This window comes from Bos indicus, chromosome 11, assembly GCF_029378745.1.
Source record: "Bos indicus isolate NIAB-ARS_2022 breed Sahiwal x Tharparkar chromosome 11, NIAB-ARS_B.indTharparkar_mat_pri_1.0, whole genome shotgun sequence".
Classification (NCBI taxonomy): domain Eukaryota; kingdom Metazoa; phylum Chordata; class Mammalia; order Artiodactyla; family Bovidae; genus Bos; species Bos indicus.
In genome coordinates this window covers 25,756,667-25,779,055 of record NC_091770.1, presented here as the reverse complement: position 1 = coordinate 25,779,055, position 22,389 = coordinate 25,756,667, and the positions used below count along the sequence as shown (strand labels likewise).

Genomic DNA, 22,389 nt, shown 5'->3' with positions numbered 1-22,389 from the left:
GCAGTTTTCTCCCTGTCTCTGCGCTGAGGATGAGGAGTGGAAGGAGGGTGGAACGTCTGGCTTAAGGCAAAAGTGCTTTCCAGGCACTCAGGGGTGTGGAGGCCACAGTGAGAACTGCCCTAAACCGAAGGAGGCGAGCGGCACCCGGCCCAGCCAAGGTGTTGGGTGAAGCACTCCGCGGTCTCTTTAGAGTCAAAACTCACTAGCACCGGTTCGCGGGTGACATCAACACCTATCTGGACTCCTGATTGGAGAAGCTCCCTGGTTCAATTCTCGCGATGATGCTTCCTCCACGTCAATTACTTCCCTCCCTAACCCGGACCCGGTAGTCGACTACAGACCACGCTGTGAGCTACCGAGACACCGTAGAGCTAGACCAGCTTCCGGGACTCATCCTGACTGCTGCGACTCTTCTCAGACGCTCACGAGCACGAGGTTTGGCTTCCAGGCGTCTTCTTTGCCAGAGCCGCGGTAGTGCGCGACTCTCCACCGCTCGGCCACTTTACTAGGGCAGCCAGGGGATGCACATCAATTCCCGTTCTATAGTTACGCGAGAATTTGGCGGTCTTGAAACTGATTTCCGAAAGCTTAGGTCTCCATGGAGATAGCACTTTAACCATTCCGCCCCCCCCCCCCCCCCCCCCGCTTGTCATTCCCTAGACTCCACGTGGTTGGGAAATTGTCCACAGAATGTTTGTGGGAGTCAGCCAGAAAGGTGTAGGTTTCACTGGAGCAGCAATCACAAGGGAAGCAGCCAGTGGGGAGCAGGAGGAGTATAATTTACTGAGCATCTTCTGGCCACTTAAGGAGTGCCTTAAGGTGGGCACGAGATTTTCCACTATTGGGAGGACAAACGTTTGGGCATCCACTAAGCACGCATAAGCACCAAACCTCTTTGTGCAGTCTTAAGGGTTCCAAGATAAAGTTCTGCGGCAGATTTGCTCACGATTCATCACAGAATCGTCTCCCCATTTGCTTATCTCTATCCCTTCTAAGGTTTGTATGTTGGTGACTTACATGGGAAGTGATCCGTAGTGCTTATTCCCCTTGATTTAATCATGTCACTTTGCAAATTTTTACCTTGTCGATGCCTTTCTAGCAGTGTCGATTTTTATTACCATTTTCTATTAAGTGGGTTTTCCTATTTCACTGCTGTATTAATTTCTTAACTTTGCAGAGGGACCATAGGTTCCTCAGTGTCAGGACTAGCTTGTCACTTGGATATAGAATTTACTTAAGATGACAAGTAGTCCACTTTTCTGCTGTTAAAAGTACACATACTTTTTAGTACATCACTGATAAAAGTTTGTTAATTCATTAGTTTATTCATCAAAATTTTTTAAGGACCTGATATATGCCAGGTACTGTTTTGGGAATTGATGATTAAAACAGTGAATAAAACAGATTAAACTTGCTGCCTTCATTGAATATATTACTAGGGGAGACATATATGCAAATAAACAAGTTCTTGTAAGTTCAGGTAGTAGTAAGTGCTATAAAGAAAATAAAGCAATAGAAATGACTTATATGTGAGTAGAAGTGGTGGAATTTTAAATAGAGTGTCCATGGAAGGCTTCTTAGAGGAGGTAATGTTTGGGAAGAGACCTGAATGGTGAGGAGTTGGCCTTGCAAAGATTTGGTGGAATAAGCCTAACAGTAGACATATTAGGACATACAAAGTCCCCTAGATGGTGAAGAGAAGATTGATTTGAAGTGAACTGCAATGGAAGGAAGGGCCAGGTTATTTAGGGCCTTGAAGGCCAAAGTCTCAAATTTATATTTTATTCTAAGTATAAACGAAAGCCCTTAGAAAATTTTAAGCAAGAGAATAGTTAAATTTGAAAAAAATTGCTTTGAAGACTGTGAAAAGAATGGACTCTTCAGAAGCAGGATGGAAGTTTGGAGACCAATTGGGAGTTTATTGCAGGGATCCAGGTTAAAAGGGTTCATTGAATTTCTGTTTGGATATTGGATATTCTCAGTGTTGGAAAGTTCTCTGAAAGGCAGCTCATTTTATAATTGAACCATAGATTTTTTCCTTTGTATTAAGCTGTAATTTGCCTCCCTGAAGCTTGCAGTGACATCTCCTAATTCTATAGCCATCTAAGACAGAAGACTTCTGAGACTTCCCTGGTGGTCCATTGGTTAGGACTCAGTGGTTTCACTGCTGTGGCCCTGGGTTCAATCACTGGTCCAGGGAACTGAGATCCTGCAAGCTGTGCAGCAGTGTGGCCAAAAAAAGAAAAAACCCCTGAAAACTACATAATATAATCTATTCCTCTTTCTCTCAGTCCTCCAACAGCAGCACTCATCCTGTCCTCTTTTCTCTAGGCCAAACACCTTTGGTTTACTGAACTGTTTTCTGAAGGGAGGTGCTCTCCAGGACCTTCAGAAATCTGGCTGTTCCTTGGAAAGTGAAACTGAAGATGTCTCAGTTGTGTCCGACTCTTTGCGACCCCATGAACTATGCAGTCCATGGAATTCTCCAGGCCAGAGTACTGGAGTGGTAGCCTTTCCCTTCTCCAGGGGATCTTCCCAAGCCAGGGATCGAACCCAGGTCTCCTGCATTGCAGGAGGATTCTTTACCAGCTGAGCCACAAGGGAAACCCAAGAATACTGGAGTGGGTAGCCTATCCCTTCTCCAGCAGATCTTCCCGACCCAGGAATCTAACTGGGGTCTCCTGAATTGCAGGCAGATTCTTTACCAACTGAGCTATCAGGGAAGCTTGGAAGCCCCGTCATTTGCCGTGGTTCCTTAAGATATGGCTCCTAGCATAGCACCTCTTGCTCCATACATTCCCTGACCTGTGAAGATGACCATCCCTTGGTCTAGCTGATTCCTAATGTGGATTTTAAGTCATGTTGCACTATTGGCTTGTGGCTCACAAACCACGTGTTGAATTGTTTCAAACCACATTTTATCTCTCCTACCTCCCCATCCTGTATTTCTGGGTATTATAAATCCTATATTGTACTGTTCTTATCCAAAAGCAGCATTTTACATTTATTTCTATTTCATCTTGGTAAGTTTATTCCATTTTATTGGTCACTTTTTAAACCCCTGATTCCATCATCCAACACTCTGTTGGATGCTCCTAGCTCTGTGTCTTTTCTTAATTCACTGTATTATGTCCTCTACTGTCTACATGATAAACACCCCTAAAAATCCTCAAGAAGAGAGCCCCGTGTGGCATTTCCCTAGCGACTTGTCTTCAGACCACATGGTACTCTGAGTGTGTTCCTTTGAGTATCTTTGTTCAGCCTATTGTGAATCCTGTTAGCTGAAACAAACTCTGTTTATTAGCTGAAAGCAAACTCACAGGGATAGTATGTGAAAGTTTACTTTATCAAATATTTTTCAGAAATCAAGATACAGCTTGTTAGGGTACCTCCTGATCTGTCAGTCCAAGAAGTCACAGAGATTAGGTAGGCCTACTATATTTTTGAAAAGCCGTTCTGCTTTATTTGTTTAAAATGAAGGTTTGCTGTATTTAAAATACAAAGACTGGGTAGGTAAAAGTAACTTTAGACAGTAATAAACTCTTCTTGAGTCTAAAAAAAGTTTTTCAAAACAGCAATCCTTAGGCCAGTAGTTTAAGCCTGTGGCAGCTTTGCTCCCCAGGGGACATTTGGCAATGACTGGAGACCTTTTTCAGTTGCCACAACTTAGAGGAAGAAGGATGCTACTGGCATCTATCTAGTGGGCAGAGGCTGTGTCCTACAGTGCTTGGGATGATACCCTGTGGCCAAGAATTATCTGGTGCCAACTGTCAGCAACACAGAGTTCTTCAGTGCATTAGACAGTCTGTTTAAAAAAATCTTTATTTTTATTTATTTACTTGTTTGTTTGTTTAGCTGTGCTGATCTTAGTTGTGGCACACAGGATCTTTCATCTTCATTGCAGATTTGCATTCTTAGTTGTGGCGTGTGGGATGTAGTTCCCTGACCAAGTGTTGAACCCAGGCCTCTGCATTGGGAGCATGGGGTCTTAGCCACTGGACCACCAGGGAAGTCCTTAAGCAGTGTCTTAAAACTCTTCTTTCTTGTAGTGACTACTGTTGATTCTATTTAAAATGGGTGTAAAGAAGAAGAAAGAAACACAAGTTACTTCATTGACCGTTTGTCATCAGGACCTTGAAACTTTGAAATGTAAGTGATTTCTGACTTGTTTATTTCTTTTCGAGGTTGCAAATGGTTGGTTTATCTCTGGGACTCCATATCACAGAATGTCCAGACTCTTGGAATTTAATTATTCCATGTTCTTTACATTCAGTTTTGGATATAAAATGGTTTTCTTGAACATCTGTCTTCAGTCTAAGTTCTCCTGGGTTTTGTTTGTTTATAAGTATTTAAATTTTATAGAACACATAACAAAGATAAACTCTTATCTATATATTGTGAACTCATTGAAGAAATTTTTGTTTTGTTTTATATAGCCTTGGCTGATGTGGAAGGGAAAAATCTAGCTTCTTTGCTGTTGCATTGTGTACAGCTCACTGATGGAGTGTCACAGATCCGTTATGTTAAACAGGTAAGGCTGATCTGATGTTCATGGATGCATCTTGGAGGTTATCATGCTATTATGGGCTTTTAAAATTAACTGAGCCACCAAGGAAGTCCTAAAATTAACTGATAATTTTTGGCTCCTAATTATTTTTTTACATTTGGAGTATATATATGCTCCACAATGTTTGTTAGTTTCTACTGTACAGCAGAATGAATCATCCTTATATATAATATGTGTTGCTGCTTAGTCGCTAAGTCCTGTGGACTCTTTTGTACCCCATAGACTGTAACCTGCCAGGCTCTTCTGTCCATGGGATTTCCCAGACAACAATGCTGGATTTGGTTGCTATTTCCTTCTCCAGTCTCCTAATTATTTAATACTGAGGTATCATTAAAGAATAGAAATTTTTTTTCTATTCATTTTATGATTTTTTTAAATTCAAAGTGGCAATGTAAGCCATATTGAGGCTTTACCCCTGTTGGAATTGTATATAGGTAGGATCATGGGATAATTGACATTGACATTGAAGTCGCTCAGTCGTGTCCAACTCTTTGCGACCCCATGGACTGTAGCCTACCAGGCTCCTCCGTCCATGGAATTTTCCAGGCAAGAGTACTGGAGTGGGTTGCCATTTCCTTCTCCAGGAGATCTTCCCAACCAAGGGATTGAACCCAGGTCTCCTGCATTGTAGGCAGACGCTTTACCATCTGAGCCACCAGGGAAGTCCTTATGAGATAATAGTGCATTCTTTTTTGGTAGAGATAAATTAGAAAAATATTTTTATCTATCTGGATCTTCAAAACTTTTTAGCAGATACATTAAAAAGTTAACGCAAAATGTAAAAATTGTCCTTACCTTTGATATTAGGATTTATCATTTGAACCTGCATAGTATTTTTTGGAAAGCAGTTAAATGTATCATTGGTTTTCAGTAATGCTACAGAATTCCTGTACCTTAAGCCATTAACAAGTCAGTAATTTTCAGTGAAGGTGGGTCTGGAGGGTAAAGTGAGTGTTGGGGGCATGGTTTAAAAAAGTTAATAAATATTGAAATAGGTGTTTAAAACAGTGTAGTGTGGAAAATATTACACATTAAAATTGAGACAAAGTATTTGAATCCATGTTACTTTTCTATACTTGATATTAGAAAAAAATTACTATAACTTTGAATTTTTTGGATTATAGATTGTGCCCTTACTGGAGAAGGCAAATAAAAATGGCACATGTGATCCCACTATTCGAAGTTGTTTGGATATTTTAGCAGGCATTTATCTTTCTTTGAATCTAAAGAATCCCTTGAAGAAAGTCTTGGCAAGGTAAGAAAAAAAAGAAAGCAAAGTTAGGCATTGTAAATGTTCAGTTTGACTGAAAGTAACTAGTATTTAAGATTCCCTCTTTGGTAAAACTGAAATGAAATATATCACTTAGCAATTTCATTCATACAATTTTGTCTTTGTTTTGTTTTGTTTATTCATTTATCATAATTCTTTAAAAATGTAAAAGGCTTCTTAGGTCACAGACCTTAAAAAAATAGGCTGTAGGCTATTGCAGACTCCTGGTTTAGTACATTTACATGTAATGTAATTATTGGTTAAATTTAAACCTGTCACCCTACTGTTTTTTTTCTCTCTGTCCTATCTGTTTTTGTTTAAACGTTTTTAATTACATAGGTAATATAGAAATATATGCTTAGTGTAAAAACTTAAAGCTGTATAGAAGTACACAAAATAAAAAGTGAGCTTTCCATTGCACTATTTCTGGCCTCTCTTTTTTCTTGGTAAAGGTTATTACTTAACACTTTGGTGTTTCTTTCTAGATCTTGTTCCTGGATTTAGTGTATGCATGCTTTTACATAAATGGGATTATACTCTGGGTGTTTCTTCGTAGGTTATTCTTCACTAAAGAATGTCTTAGAGATATCTTCATGTCAGTATAGTCTTTATTTTTTAGTTGTAGTTAAAAATCCCCCACATAACATAAAATTTACCATCCTAACCATTTTTGAGTGTTCAGTTCAGTAGTGTTAAGTGTATTCACATTATTATGCTGTGGATCTCTAGAATTTTTTCATCTTATAAAACTGAAACCGTACTCGCTAAACAAGAACTCCTTATTTCCTTCTCCCCCTCGTCCCTGGCAACCACCATTATTCTTTCTGTTTCTATGGTTTTGATTACCTTAGTACCCTGTATAAGTGGAATATTTGAACTTATCTTTCTGTGACTAACTTAATGTCCTCAAGATTCATCCGTGTTGTAACACATGACCGCGTTCCTTCCTTTTAAAGCTGATTCATACTCTGTTGTATTTATATAGCACATTGTCCATCCATTCCTGCTGATAGAGATTTGGGTTGCTTCTTCCTCTTGACTGTTGTGAGTAGTGCTGCTTTTTGGACACAGGTGTGCAAATATCTCTTAGAGATCCTGCTTTCAGTTCTTTTGGATATATATGCAGAAGTGGGATTGCTGAATATGGTAACTCTATTTTTAATTTTCCAAGGAACTTGGAAGCAATTTTCCATATGGCTGCACTATTTTACATTTCCACCAAAAGTCCTTATTCTATCTAACAGCTATAGATACTCCATAATATGGATGCACTGAAATTCATATGTGCCATATTACATATCTCTTCTCCACTGATAGATTGCTTTCAAGTTTTCATTATTCCACTAATGCTACAGTGATATTCTTAGTTGTATATGTAATTATATATGTGTATTTCTCTGAAATGAATTCCTAGAAGTGAAATTTCTTGACCAGACTTATGCCTATCAAAATTTTTGATAGGTATTGCTAAATTGTACTCCTCAATATTCCTATTTTTCAATATTTTTTCCTTCCAGAAAAACTTTAGAATTGTTGAGTCAATTAAAAAAAAAAGTTAATTTAGATAAACTGTGGTAAAATTGGCATTATATTTAATTTACCTATTCAGTAGATTTTTATTGATTATCTACTATGTGTCAAGTGTTCTTCTAGGCATTGGGGACATAGTGAATGAAACAGAATAGAGGTTATTTCTAAGAGGAAGACAGGAAATAGAAAAATAAGCAAAATATATAGGAGGGAATGAGTGCTATGGATAAAGAAACAAAGCAGAGAAGTAGGAAAGGGAGTCCCAAGGATGGGGGTGAGGGCTACAGTGTAAAATATAGTAGTCTTTTCAGATATCTTTGTTTAGTGTCATTGACAGGGTGATCTTTGAGATTGACCCGAAAGGGATGAGGAAATGATGAATGGGGAATAATCTTTGGAATATTTGAGAGAAGAGAATTCCAGGTGGAAGAAATAACAAGTACAAAGACTTTGGCATGTTGTTGGAATGGAGGAAGGCTGTGTAGCTAGAGCTAAGTGAACAAGGATCAAGATGAACCAGAGAGATGATGGGGGGGCCATATTGTGTAAAGTCTCATAAGTCATTGTAAGCACTTTGGCTACTGCATTGACTGAGAAAGACATTGTTGGATGGTTTTAGGCAGAGGAATAAATGGTGTTTTAGTAATATCAGTCTGGCTGCTCTGTTGAGGTTAGTCCTTGGAAAGGGAGCAAAGCAGGTTGGAAACAGGAAGACCAGAGGAGAGATGATAGACCAAGGAGTCCCAATGATAGTGGTATGCAGTTATTCTCTGACTGTATTTTGAAGGTATAGTTCAATATTTCTTCATCTGTAATATTCTCTTCCCTCCCAACATTGCCTTGAACATACTCTAAGGTTGTCAAATTTTTAATATTTGGTTCTTTTTCTAGCTCACTAAATGGCCTACCTGAATTTTTTCTAATTGAGGCTACACAAAGTTTTACTTCTCGTCTTCAGGAAGAGTTGAATACAAGTACTGATCTGTACTCTTACAGAAAAGTTATTGACAATATATCTTCCTGTATGGAAAACTTCGACTTGGGTAAGCTAGCTTTTTTCTGGTACTTTTTCTGGCTAACATCTGTCATTCCATCAGTGTTTTGAATGGTGTTAATTTTAGTTCTGAAACTCCTTACCAGTGTTAATTTTCTCCCCACAGGTAGATCAAGTGTTAATAATCTTCTTGAAAATGGTAAGTTCTATTTTATTTTATTCTGAGAGGTGACTGCTTGTATAAGTCGTTTTGTAACTGATTCTTTTAAGTTTCTTGACGGTGGGTGGATTACTACATATGATGAAGGTATATTATGCTCCTTCCTTTTAAATTTCTACTTTTATGATATCGTTTTAGGTAGCAGTGATTTTGAATATTTTCTTGTGCTGAAGTCAGAGTTCACAGTTTTAAACTCTGATTTTTTCTTATGTCCTTTTTGTTTCAGTGCTTCATTTCCTGCAGAAGAGTTTAATTGAAATCTCAGAAGAAAACAGGCAAGTGTTACATGTCTTCATGCCTGTGCATGTGCGTATGCACATTTGCAGTGGTACTTTATCTTTGTACGGGCTTCCCTGGTGGCTGAGTGGTAAAGAGTCTGCTTGCAGTGTGGGAGCCGCAGGAGACCCGGGTTCTATCCTTGGGTCGGGAAACCCCCCCGAAGGAGGGCGTGGCAACCCACTCCAGTAATCTTGCCTGGAGAATTCCATGGACAGAGGACCCTGGTGGGCTACAGTCCATGGGGTCGCAAAGAGTCAGACATGACTGCTGCGACTTAGCATGCACACACGCCTTGTCTTTGTACAAGGAAATTTTTAAGAAGGGTCTAGGGTGTACTTCTTTCCATCCCTCTCCATTAATATTAGATGTAATTATTTAAATTTATTTTTTGAGATTTGATATTTAATTAAAAAAAATCAAATAAGTTATGGGAATAAATGAGAAAGGGAAGAGTTCTTTTCTTTACTGTTTCTTTTTCATAGCATCCTGTTGTTATTTCATAGGTGACATATGCTCTGTTATCTCTCTGAGGATATTAATAGTAGAGTTTTCTTTTTTTTAAGTTTTCATATCTTTACATAGGGCTCTGTTTCTTTCAAGCTGTTTTTTTGTTTGCTGCTTTTGGTCACTATGTTTGTTGCCAGAAGCTTTCCTTGGAAGTCTGGTAATCTCTGTCTGAGTGCTCATTTAAGACTGGGGCACTGAGACTTGATTTGAACCTTTGTACATATGGATGGGGGCTTCCCTGGTGGCTCAGACAGTAAAGAATCCACCTGCAGTGTGGGAGATCTGGGTTCGATCCCTGGGTTGGGAAAATCCCCTGGAGGAGGGCACGGCAACCCACTCCAGTATTCTTTCTTGGAGAACCCCATGGACAGAGGAGCCTGGTGGGCTGCAGTCCTTGGGGTTGCAAAGAGTTGGACGTGACTGAACGACTAAGCACACACACAGGTATGGATGGGGTTGATTGTAGGCTTTATTGAAGTCTGGTCTAGCTGGATTGTTTCTTTGGGGAACCCTTGATGTCAGTATCTTTAGGTCTTTTTGCATGGCTAGTGGATTTGCCAAGGAAGAACCTTTCAGACCACTGGCTTAATATTCTGGTTGCTCAGTGAGGGAATAAAGCTGAGATCTTGACATTTAGCATTTATTGTGCAGATGTTTTCCTAATTCTCCTGCTTGCAATATGGTATCATTGCCTTAACTTTGTGTGTTCTCTTCCTGTCCAGTCACTTGCTGTTTTACCGTCCCTAGAGGTAAAACCAAGGAATGTTGTTTGCTAGCTGGGAGGGATGGTCCAGAGTTGGCATTCTTCAACAGACTTGTAACCACTCTTCCTGTTTTCATCCCTACATTTTCCTTCATGTCAAGGAGCACCTGGTGGCAACAATTTTTTAGCCTTTAGGGGCTGCAAATCAGGTTGCTCTGGGTGTGTTCTCTGACTTAGGATTCAGAATCATTCTTGATCCTGTTAAGTCAGTTATCATTCATCCATCTGCTACTTAAATTTTAGTATTGTCTTGTTGTCTGTTTGTTGCCCTTGTGTATTTATATCTTTTAATGTTGTAAATCCCTTGGCTGTGGTTTAGGGAGGCTCTGAGGGGAGAGTAAAAGTAACACCTGTGTGCCATCTTTAACCCAAGATCTCTTTTGCCTTACCTGGAGCTCCGTCTCGTCCCCTTTAAGCTTCTCTTTCTCTGCTCATCTCTTCAGTGTGAGTTCTGTCCTTTCCATTCTGTTTGTTTTGACTGCTTAGTATTGTCCACTTCTTTGGTGTCACCTACATCGCTATACTTAGGATGCCCAGATTTATCACTCCAAGTTAGATCTCTTCTCGAAGTGGTAGACTGCTTTAGTGGTTGTCTTCTGGACATCTCAACTTGCATCTTTTACAGGTGCCTCAGATTCAATGTATCCAAAAGAAAATTCACTGTCTTTTTATCTCTTCCCAAATCCCCTGGTAGCCTCTATTCTACTTTCTGTCTCTTTGAATTCTGGATACCTCAAATAAGTGGGATATAGTATTTGTCTTTTTTGTCTGACTTATAATGTTTTAAAGGTTAATCTTTGTTGTAGCTTGTTTCAGAATTTCACTCCTTTTTATGGTGAAATCATATTCCATTGTATGCATAGACCATATTTTGTTTATGCACTTGATTGTTGATAAACATTTGGGTTGTTTCTGTCTTTTGGTTAATGTGAATAATGCTGCTATAAACATTGATATATAAATAACAGTTTGAGTCTCTACTTTTAGTTTTCTCCGTGTATACTTAGGAGTAGAATTGCTGGATCATATAAATATTCTATGTGTAACTATTTGAGGAACCCCCAAACCGTTTTCCCTGTTTTTTCTTTTAATATCACTCTTGCATTCTGCTATGTTGAGGACAGACTGCAAGTGGCAGGCATGGAAGCTGGGAGACTAGTTCAGACTCTGGCAGTAACAGTGAGGGAGAGATGAGAGTGGCTGGGAGTAGCAGTGGAGGTGGTCTGATAATGGATGTGTTTTGAAGGTAGACCCACAGGATTTTCTTACAGATAAGATGAGTGGGAAAGGAGTCAAGGATAATTGCATTTTCTGTAGGATAGAGATTCTAGCAGGTGGAGCGAGTGTGGAGTTGCAGATAAGTGTGTCAGACATCCAGGTGAAGATATTGAATACAAAGTTGTACATACAAGTCTGGAGTTAGGAAGAGAGGTCTGGGCTGGAGATGAAAATTGGGGAATTGTCAGCATATAGATTATAATTTAAAGCTTATGAGATAAATGAACTTAGCATCAAGGGAGTGAGTTAGATGGACAGAAGAGGTAAAGACTGAGTTGTGGTGAAATCTAATGTAAGGACATCAGGGAGAAGAGGATGAATTAGCCGTGTTGTCTCAGAAGCATGAAAAAAGTGAAATAGGAGAAAATCTAACAGCATTTTGGAAGTTAGGTCAAGGAAATTCTAAAGTTAGGGAGTATTCAGATTTTAAAATTGTGTCATTTATTCTTGATTTGTTATTTTTACTCTTAAAAAGAAGAAATGAAGTTAGTCATTAGCTGAGAAAAAGGGATTATAATCTAAAATTGATTTTGGCTGTTTGATGAGGAATTATTTTGGTGAGAAAAGAGGTGACATTTTGACTTTTCTTTTGTAATACTGTCTTTTCTTTGTTGTAGAAAATTGGCTGGGAATCATATTGTTCAAACGCGGTTGATGAATGACTTGTTGGTGAGCATTAGAGTTTCGGTGATGTTAGTACAGAAAGTACAGGGTTTCCAGAGACTTCATTTGAAGAATTCTCCTACCTGGCAAAGTATGTGTGGACTGCTGAGTATGTTTACCAACTTTTTAAGTGATGGTAAGTATAAAACATACAGTGATGATTATAATTGTTAATCTGTTTTCACTTCTAATGGTATGAGATATTCAATACTTAGCTGTGATAATAGAACTTCCTTTCCCTCAACCCCTCAAAGTGCGGAAAGATCCTGGATTATAAGGTTTTAATACTTTTTCTTTCAAAGATACCAGTTCAACTTATCGGGATAACACTGCAGGACTTTTCTAAATGTGTGTGTGTGTATATGTGCGTATGTGCGTGTGTGTATTGCATACAAAGCAGAAAACGTAACAGCCTTAGTGTTGAAAAGCCACAGACTTTAAAAAGTGAAAGAAAATTCTTGAGAAATTTCCAAATCTGAAGGTAAGATCTGGAAAGTTTAGTGTAACCTGTACATTTTTCCTTAGCAGCGGGTGCTTCCTTCAAATCATGCCCGTGGTCACTGTGGGGTCATTCTTCCTCCTTATGTCTCAGGTTGATTCTATCCATATGATCTGTACCACCAGGAAACCAAGTGATTAATGAGAGAAAATGTCTTTTTTTTTTTTTAAAGTATTTCAACCGAGAAGCTGAAATGATAGAGTTGGAATATCACCCTTCTGTAACTCCCAGTGACTTAAGATGGGCATTAAGCATCAACGGCTATTAACATTACAGAAGGAGACAACCAGATAACACGTGCCTCTTGCTTTGTGGTCTTGATTTTACCACTTGTAGTTTTTCCCAAAGGGATTGAACTTGAGATTGATCCGTCTCTCAGTCACCTGCTAGTTTGCAGGAATTACAGAGGACAGAAGGATGTGTTGAATCACACTAGGGGTAAATAAACATCCAGATTGTGGAAAACTGTACAGGTTAAACGGAGAAGGCAATGGCACCCCACTCCAGTACTCTTGCCTGGAAAATCCCATGGACGGAGGAGCCTGGTGGGCCACAGTCCATGGGGTCGCTAAGAGTCGGACACGACTGAGTGACTTCACTTTCACTTTTCACTCTCATGCATTGGAGAAGGAAATAGCAACCTGCTCCAGTGTTCTTGCCTGGAAAACCCCAGGGATGGGGGAGCCTGGTGGGCTGCCATCTCTGGGGTTGCACAGAGTCGGACACGACTGAAGTGACTTAGCAGCAGCAGCAGCAGCAGTACAGGTTAAAAGGCCAGAGTTCTTCAACAGAAATTATAACAAGAAGAAAAGGGCAAAGGGGGCACCTGTAATTAAAGGACATATCACATTTTTTTAAATGGATGGAACATTTCTGCCTTTCTGCTTTGCCATCTTCAGTATGTTGGCTTTCATCCACATGTTTGCTGTTTCTTGGTTACTATATGACTACTCTACCTCCAGACCTCTTTTCTGTATTCAGGGCAGGAAAGAGGACCAGTTACATCTTTACCTTTAATCTGAAAGAAAAAAAAATAGCCAAAAGATTTCTACTTATATTCCATTGGCCTGAATCGTCCTCTGGTACCTTCAGTTGTAAGGAAGATTGAGGAAACAGGTAGCCTGTCTTTGCCTGGGCACATGGATGTCCCAATCAAAGTCATAGTTAACAACTGTGGGATGAAGTGCAGAATAAATTTTTGGAAGATCGTTTATAGTAGCTATTCATAATTCTTACCCGTTGAATAATCCACTGTATTATTTTGTATACTTTCTTACAAACCAGAGGCTAATAGATAATGAAAAGAAGTACGCCAGCGTTGTTTGGTTACATTGGGTACAGTGCCAGTGAGAGCAGAGTTTGTAATTAGTACTGATGTAGGCTCTTTACACAAGCCCTGAGATCACTTTCAGAAAAAGTAATGTGCATGGGAGTTGAGATGCACACACAGCAGTGGAAGAGAGGGGCCAGGAGGTACTGCTGGGGCATGTGCTGGGAGGCAGTAGATGGAGAGGAAGAGAGAGGGGATGTTTGGATTGAGTATTTGTGTGCTGAGCATAGAAGCCTTTATGTTCATTATCTATTTCAACCTTACAACAATTGTGTCAGGTAGAGTTATTTTTTCCTCAGTTTACGGAAGAGAAAACTGAATCCCTGGGAAGTAAAATAACTTAATCTAGTCTTATTCACCTAGTAAGTGGTCAAGCTAGAAATTGCACCCAGTACTCTCTGGCCCCACAGCATGTACTCCTTCTATTATACCACAGTGTCTATCATCATTTAATACATGCTTTCTGCTTTTTTTGCAAATAGATGGTCTCTTACAGACAATTCAGAGTACATCTGGATTAGCTGTTATTCTTTTTATTAAGGCTATGTTTCATCCACCTGAAAAGATTCCTGATTTGGTAAGTACATGTCCTTTTTAGGATTGTACTTTGTTGATAGTTAAACATGTTTTAAAAATATTTATAAAGAGTGAATTAAAACATTTTTTTTCGTAGTCTTTCTGATTACCCTTTTCTCTTACAATGAGTGACAGTCTTGGGACTTCCCTGGCAGTCCAGTGGTTCAGAGTTTACTTTGCAATACAGGGGACATAGGTTCAATCCCTGATTAGGGAACTAAAGATCCCACGTGCCAAGGAGCAGCCAAGCCCACACACTGCAATACTGAGCCTCCATGCGATAACTAGAGAGCCCTTGAGCCTCAGCAAAAGATCCTGCATGGTGCAACTAAGACCCAACACAGCCACATAAATAATAAAGAAAATAAGTGACAGTTTCAAAAATTTGGATAGAGCAGAAAGAAGGCAATAATAGTTACATGTAAATCCATTTCATGAAGATGATCATTGTCAACATTTTTGGGTATATATCCTTGTTTTTTTCTAGCATTGTTTTCAGTTCCATCTCTCAGTATCATAAAAGATATTTATAACATTAAAATTATACAGATGGAGAAGGAAATGGCAACCCACTCCAGTATTCTTGCCTGAAAAAGTCCATGGACAGAGGAGCCTGGTGGGGTGCAGTCCATGGGGTTACATGACTGAGTACTCATGCATGAGGAGGGTGTAGGGACATGGGTTGGTAGCAATAAACTGGTGGAACTGAAAAAAAAAATTATGCAGAGATTGATGTATAGGTATATTTGGTAATAACTTTTTGGTAAATATGTTATTTTTCTTAAGACTAACCCAGATATTGCACTAGAATCAGTTAGTTGTTCAGTGAATTTGATTATATGGAAAGTGTATTTCATAATTTGGGCCATAATTCTTGGATTTAGTACTAGCAGTATTTTTTTCTTATTGAGGAAACTTATTTTAGTTCTTTACTAAGAGCAGAATTACTTTATGCGAAATAGATGTGTACTGTTTTATGAGCTCACACAAAGTAGGATAAAGTTTAAAAATTTGAATTTCTCAAACCACCTCTAAAAAAAGCATTAGTTAGTACGCTTATCCACCTGCAGGGGGCAATGTGTTGTGCTCGCCCAGTACATTCAGACCAGCAAAAGGGTTCATATACTTAGATTCAATTTTTTTCCTTTTGGTATAATAATTTTAACTCTTGTGACTTTTTGCCTTTAGGTTCAGCTGTTTTTCCTAGTATGTTTCAGGGGGGAGAGCATTTTGCATTTATATTTTGAAGTATCTCTGGAAAGTTTTAGAGGCTTTATGTGTATCAGCTCTGTTGTATTTTGCAGATAAGCAGTGTGCTTCTCCGTTCCGTGGACCCCACCAGCGCCCCCAAGTGGCTTTTGAGCTGCTGCAAGAGCCTTTGTTGTGCGGATGTCCCCCCATCAGCTCTCCTCTTCCTGTGTCAGGGGACACTCACTATGTTGGACTGGCAGGAGGGGAGGATGGGCCCCAGTGGGGAGGCCTTGCTCCTGAATACTGTGCGTGTTTTGTTCACCTTGAGTTCACAGTGAGTTTAGTCTCGTATTTTGCTTTGCTTGTCAGACATTTATAAGATGGCAGTTAAGTTAGCTTGCTTAGTAATTCAGTGAAAAGTGGTCAGGGTAATCTTAAATTAAAAGGGAGATATGTGTAGAGAATGAAGTGGGTGTGAGAGTAGAACAGAAGATGGGATGATGGCACAGAGAGAGAGAAATTTTAGGGCAGGTTAACTTGTGACAATTTGTCAAATTAATTTTAGCACTCAGTCTCTTATGTAAGCATTTTTAAAAACCATAAATATTTGTGTATGGATAAAGCTTTTGAGTTTATGAATAACATCAACATAGTTAGTTCAGTTCGATCCTCACATGTCTGATAGATAGGATAGGAAACCCAATCTATTGAATGGGTAAAATGAAGCTTAGCAAAGTAAATGCTTACCTAACAGCATATTACCTACAAGCACCCAAGCCAGAACTGTAATGAGGTCTCTGACTTCATTGGATTGTATTTTGTGTGTGTGTGTGTGTGTGTTTTAATGTAAGTTATGTACATTTTAAAGTCATTGAACAGCTATATTGAGGTATAATTTACATTCCATACAATTCACCTACTTAAATTGTGCAATTTCAGTTATTTTTCTTCAGTATATTTATAGGGTTGTACAACTCCCACCATAATCAACTTTAGAATAATTTCATTTATGCCCAGAGAAAGCTGATTCACTCTAATATTCCCCCTCCCTGGCCCCTGAGTACATTTTTAAACACCTGTGAAACATCACCACAGTTAAAATAATGAACCACGTTTCCTTGGGTGCTTTTTTGGATTAACTTTTACAAAATGGAAAGATCTGAGATTTGTTTTGGCTGTGTTGTATTTTTGTTGTAAATATAATGATAATTCAATTTTATGGTCATTCTTTATATTTTTAAGGTCTAAATGATTATAGAATTAGACTCCTTTTATTTGTCAGTTTATACTAACCTGCCTCATTTTTCTTCAGGATCAAGGAGTCAACCCTGGAAATGTTTCTGTCTAGGATTTTGGCATCTTGGACTAATTCAGCTATACAAGTCCTTGACTCAAGTTCCCCAAGCCTAAAGGACAACCTGAATGGGAATGCAGATGTGGTTAGGAGGCTTTTGGACTATGTCTATACCCACTGGGAACATCCACTGGATGCTTTGAGACACCAAACCAAAATCATATTCAGAAATATTCTCCAAATGCACCAGCTCACTGTAGAAGAGTCAGGTTCAGATTTGTCTGCTGATCGTTTCATATTTGAACTGACCGAGAGTCTTCTGCGATTGGAATGGCATAGTAAAGGAAAGTACACATGCCTTGGTTGTTTAGTAGACTTGATAGGAATTGACCATATTTTGGCATTAGCTAAAACCATTCCATCGCAAATCTTAGAGGTGATGGGGGACCAGTCTCTGGTGCCTTATGCAAGTGACCTCTTGGAAACCATGTTTAAAAATCATAAAAGTCGTTTGAAATCCCAGGCTGTCGACAACACTTGGATTGACAAGTGGCATGAGACTTGGGTTTCTCCTCTTCTTTGTGTACTGTGTGAAGGAAATCTGGATCAGAAATCTTATGTGATTGATTATTACTTGCCAAAATTACTGAACTGCAACCCTGAGAGCTTAAGCTATATGGTAAAGATTCTTCAGACTTCTGCTGATGCTAAAACTGGTAAGAAAATGAATTTTTTTGCTTTAGTAATTTCTAGTTAAGCTGCTGAAATAGAGGTACCTATTATAGAGGCAGATGTTGGCCATATTCAAATTTTAATATTACCATGTCTATAAATAGTAAAGGAGGATATTAAAGATAGAAATTTTGTATTGAAATGAATGTTTCTATATCAAGCCAAATAGGTTTTTGGGCTAATGTCATTTCTGCAAGCTAAAGATTGATTGCAGTTATGATTATGAGGTTTCCTTTATTACTAGGTTTTAATTCATTTTATCAAGTTTTTATTATTTGGTTGTCAGTCTGGAGTAGATGTTTGTGTGTTTTATATAATTTACTTTCAGGTGGTTGAGATAGTAATTACAAATTGATGTAGGCAAGGTTGCTGCTGCTGCTGCTAAGTCACTTCATTCGTGTCCAACTCTGTGCGACCCCATAGACGGCAGCCACCAGGCTCCCCTGTCCCTGGGATTCTCCAGGCAAGAACACTGGAGTGGGTTGCCATTTCCTTCTCCAATGCATGAAAGTGAAAAGTCAAAGTGAAGTCGCTCAGTCGTGTCCGACTCTTAGCGACCCCATGTACTGCAGCCTACCAGGCTCCTCTGTCCATGGGATTTTCCAGGCAAGAGTACTGGAGTGGGTTGCCATTGCCTTCTCTGGTAGGCAAGGTTAAAGATAGGTAAATTAGCAGTAGTAAGTACTTGTCTCTAGGAAAGAGAGAAAATTTAGAAGCATGACCTCAGGAAAAAACTCTCTCTGGCTGTTGAGAATAAGTATAAACATCCCACTGGAATTCAGTAACTTTGAAGAAATCACTGCATTAAAGCATAATTTAGTAATTAATGTATAAAACAATGATCCTGATTCATCATGTAAAGCTTACATTTATTATATTCTGTTTAATGCAGCGGGAATAGGTACCCTCCATCACATTTTAAGGTTATTACCAAATAAAATTTAAGTTATTCTTTCAATCCTTCAAAGAGTAGCCATGAGCTAGCTGGAAGATTTGATTCCTGTACATAGAAATGAGCCATTATTTATAATCTTTAACAGTGATCCCTCTTGCATTTTTGAGAAGCCATCTAAAGCTGAGGATCCATGAGTCTGTTCTGAAGCTAGACAGTCTTTATATTAAATCAAGGTCTCCTGTGAGCCCAGAGCTCCCTGTCCTGTTAGTAACAGCTGATGTCCTGGCCTCTGAAAGCATCAGGGTCTTTGTGATCCTCTTTTATCTTCTTTACTAAGAAGACACAGTAACTCCAAGATATAAAGAGAGGTTCGGTGTTTGTTTTTAGAGAAATAATGGTGTTTAGCCACTGAAGTGTTTTTCTTATTTTTGGCTGAAAATCATTTTAGTTATTTTTATTGTTTTAAATATTTCTGATTAAATTAAACCTGATTTTTTTTTTTTTCCTGGTTTATTTTCTAACTGTCAAGGAAAAGGTAAAAAGATCAGCCAAAAATTATGATTTCTTAAAGTTAACAATAAGTGGATTCAGTTTACAATATTGACATAAGACCTATTAAATCCTTTTAAATAATGATTTTATAATAGGAACATTAATTCATGTTAGAGTTTAGCTAAAAATACAATTTTTACTTCATGAAATAACAATGTTAATGGGAAACATGGGAATTGTTGAAGTTGTTAATAGCACAGTGGTGGTCTTTGTTGCTGTGTTTTTGAGTCAACAGTAATCTTTTCCATCCTTAGGATCTTATGACAGCAGAGGGGCTCTGGGAGCTTTGATGGCTTGTCTAAGAACAGCTCGAGCTCATGGACATCTTCAGTCTGCGACTGATGCCTGGAGGGACCTTGTGTCCAGTGCAAGAATAAAGCAAGGCTTAATTCATCAGCACTGCCAAGTAAGTGAACAATGTAATTGGGAATTCATACATGCAGTAGATCCCTGATTCGTTTATTCATTTATTAATAGCATGCAATATGGAAGCCCCCAACATTATGCCCACGCTATTTTAAGGCTCCATAAGAAGGATGTGAAGCATGTAGACATTGCACTTGGGCTACTTAAAGTTTAGTTTAGGGAATAAGAAAACCTTCATAAGACAACTGGAAAGTCTTTTAAAAATAGCACAAGTGTATCTTTATGCATAAGAACTTGGAAAGCTTAGAAGAAGAGACTCGTCTGAGTATAGGTGATGGCTGAGTAGGAAAGTGATTCGAGGCAGGGAAGCCCTACTGCCCACTCAAACTGGAAGGACGCAAGTAAACAAGGACTGGAGGGTGACTAAGGACATTGTTTGGCAAGAATGGAGTCCTTTGTCCATTTTATGGATGCATTCAGTGCTAGGCTGAAGACTTCAGGTTTTATCCAGTTGGTAACTGGGAGCCAGAGTCATTCCACCTTCAGCCAGGAAAGTGGCATGAATGGAAACAGAGATGAATTTTCAGAGTGGGAGCAAAAAGAACCCAGGAGACCAGTGAGAAGTTCATGGCAATAATTGGAGAGTGAGGTGATGTGGTGCTGGGGCAGAATGGTCACTGAGGAAAAGGAATGTAGTTAAACATTACTGTGGAATAAGAATCTTTAAGATTTTTAACTTTTGTAAATACTCAGTTTGTACGTTTAATGAAATAATTTTATAAGAAGTAATCACAGGATCTTTGGGATTATAGGACTTTTCTGAAATACATATATGTACACTGAGATTTATCTTTCTTTTCTGCCCTTGATATCTGTGTAGATAATTAAACATGTTAAGTGGTTTAGGCTTTGCTTTTGTTTTTGGCTCAGATGGTAAAAAATCTGCCTGCAATGCAGGAGGCCCGGGTTTGATCCCTGGGTTGGGAAGATACCCTGGAGAAGGAAATAGCTACCCACTCCACTATTCTCACCTGAAAAAGTCCATGGGCAGAGGAGCCTGGCAGGCTAGAGTGCGTAGGGTCGCATACAGTTGGACATATTGAGCAACTGACACATCACTGAAAAATGAACATCTTATTCTTTGGTGTATTTTAGGTACGGATTGATACATTAGGCTTGCTTTGTGAAAGTAATCGAAGCACAGAAATCGTTTCCACAGAAGAAATGCAGTGGATCCAGTTCTTTATCACATACAATCTTAACAGTCAGTCTCCAGGAGTGCGACAACAGATTTGTTCTCTTCTTAAAAAGGTAAAATTTCTCTTCAGAAAGTGTAGGAAAGTGGTAAACTTTGCCCTGAAAATTATTTTTCGAAAGAGCCCAGATTTGGGGAGAGTGTGGGAAGAAGGGTCATGGAATCGGACTACCAGAGCTCTTCGTGGCACTTCTGTGAACTGCTTGTTCTGTGATCCAGTTGAGTTTACATTTGGGCTTAAAATCCAGAGTGAAAAAAGTCCCTTCACTTTGGTGTAATAAATCAACCTTGAGCTCTTTTTTTGAAAGGGGGAAAAAAAAAATCTAGCACTGGAGTTTTCAGTGTGTAAGGTATTTTTTTAAAGTACTTGAAAAATATATATTTTTGGCCATACCTCATGGCATTTGGGGTTTTTGTTCCCTAATCAGGGATCAAACCTGTGCCCCTTGCAATGGAAGCATGGAGTCTTAACCATGGGGCCACCGGGAAGTCCAGGGTGTAAGGTATTTTAGGAAAACTTTAGTAAGAAGAGGAAGGATATCCTTGTATTTTTATCATTTCTATAAGTGCCTTTAGCAATGGTCTTTATTGAATCATTAGGCTTAAATTAATCACCTGAAATGTTTCTGAGGTAAAGAGTTGGTAGAGAATAGAAGGGAGTAAACCTAATCATCTCTAGGTTCATGTTGACCTAAGGGAAATAGGAGTATTTTGGTTTAATAACTGTGTATTCTGATTTGCAGTAATACTTGAGTTTTTGGTTTTATAAACACAAATGTTAATTTTCTGTCAGAAAGAAACGCTATGGTAAATACTAAGAGTTTGAAAACCAGTACTCTCCTTGCCTGAAGTTTTAGTCTAAAAAATTTAGAAAGTTCTTCCTTTGCATTTCAAGCTGGTATTTCAGGTTAATGTGGCTCACATACACTTCATTTTTCTTTTTCTCCAAGTTGTTTTGTAGGATACAGGAAAGCTCTCAGGTACTTTATAAACTGGAGCAAAGTAAATCCAAACATGAACCAGGGAGTGAGTCAACCAGACAACACCCTTCTGTTTCTTTACAGCAGTATAAGGTAGGTGATTTCCAGACATACAGATTTTTAAGACACCTGAAACAATTTTGCATCTACATTAAAGAGAAATAATACTCGTGCTGAGTAGCACTTCTGCGCTTTTTTTCCTTCAAGCTGGGTTTTACATATTCCTTCTGGTGCTTTGTTACTTCTCTTAAGATAGCCTGAGTTGTGGAACCAGTGCTGGACGTGAAGTCTGTTACAGAATAACATTAATGGGCTAACCTTGATATTTTACAACTTACATGAGCCAGATAAACTTAGTACTTTAATAAAAGGGAATTGCAGCCCTGACTCCTCCACCCCCTCCCCAAGGAAGAGGACTGTTGTGTCTGGACCTGTTGCCCCTATCGTCTTAACGTGAAAGTGGCTTGACGTTTGCGATTCCTGAGCCGTGGTCCAGTTACTGGGGTTCCTCTCTATCCTGTTTTGAAGTGGGCTTGAAGAATAAGACTGGATTTTAGGGCACTGGAGGTAATGGCCTGGATGGAACCCCAGATATAGCAGCTGTAGTCTGGGCCAGGGTTCCATTTCTGTCCATCAGAACAGAATGAA

The 22,389-nt window shown here is 39.0% G+C and overlaps 1 protein-coding gene across 5 annotated transcripts in view; it reads left to right on the top strand.

Moving 5' to 3' along the window:
* The first annotated feature begins 304 nt into the window (after window positions 1-304).
* THADA (THADA armadillo repeat containing) overlaps window positions 305-22,389 on the top strand; it is a 334,979-nt gene continuing 312,894 nt past the window's right edge. For 2 of the 5 annotated variants that reach the window (XM_070798571.1, XM_070798568.1), the window contains exons 1-14: window positions 305-435; window positions 4,050-4,149; window positions 4,437-4,531; window positions 5,692-5,822; window positions 8,259-8,410; window positions 8,528-8,560; window positions 8,808-8,856; window positions 12,026-12,207; window positions 14,383-14,477; window positions 15,781-16,001; window positions 16,980-17,677; window positions 19,395-19,546; window positions 20,662-20,817; window positions 21,712-21,834. In XM_070798571.1, the coding sequence (XP_070654672.1) occupies window positions 4,074-4,149; window positions 4,437-4,531; window positions 5,692-5,822; window positions 8,259-8,410; window positions 8,528-8,560; window positions 8,808-8,856; window positions 12,026-12,207; window positions 14,383-14,477; window positions 15,781-16,001; window positions 16,980-17,677; window positions 19,395-19,546; window positions 20,662-20,817; window positions 21,712-21,834 (2,163 nt within the window). In that variant the 5' untranslated portion in view covers window positions 305-435; window positions 4,050-4,073. The other 3 variants (XM_070798569.1, XM_070798570.1, XM_019970068.2) reach the window with 3 other exon arrangements.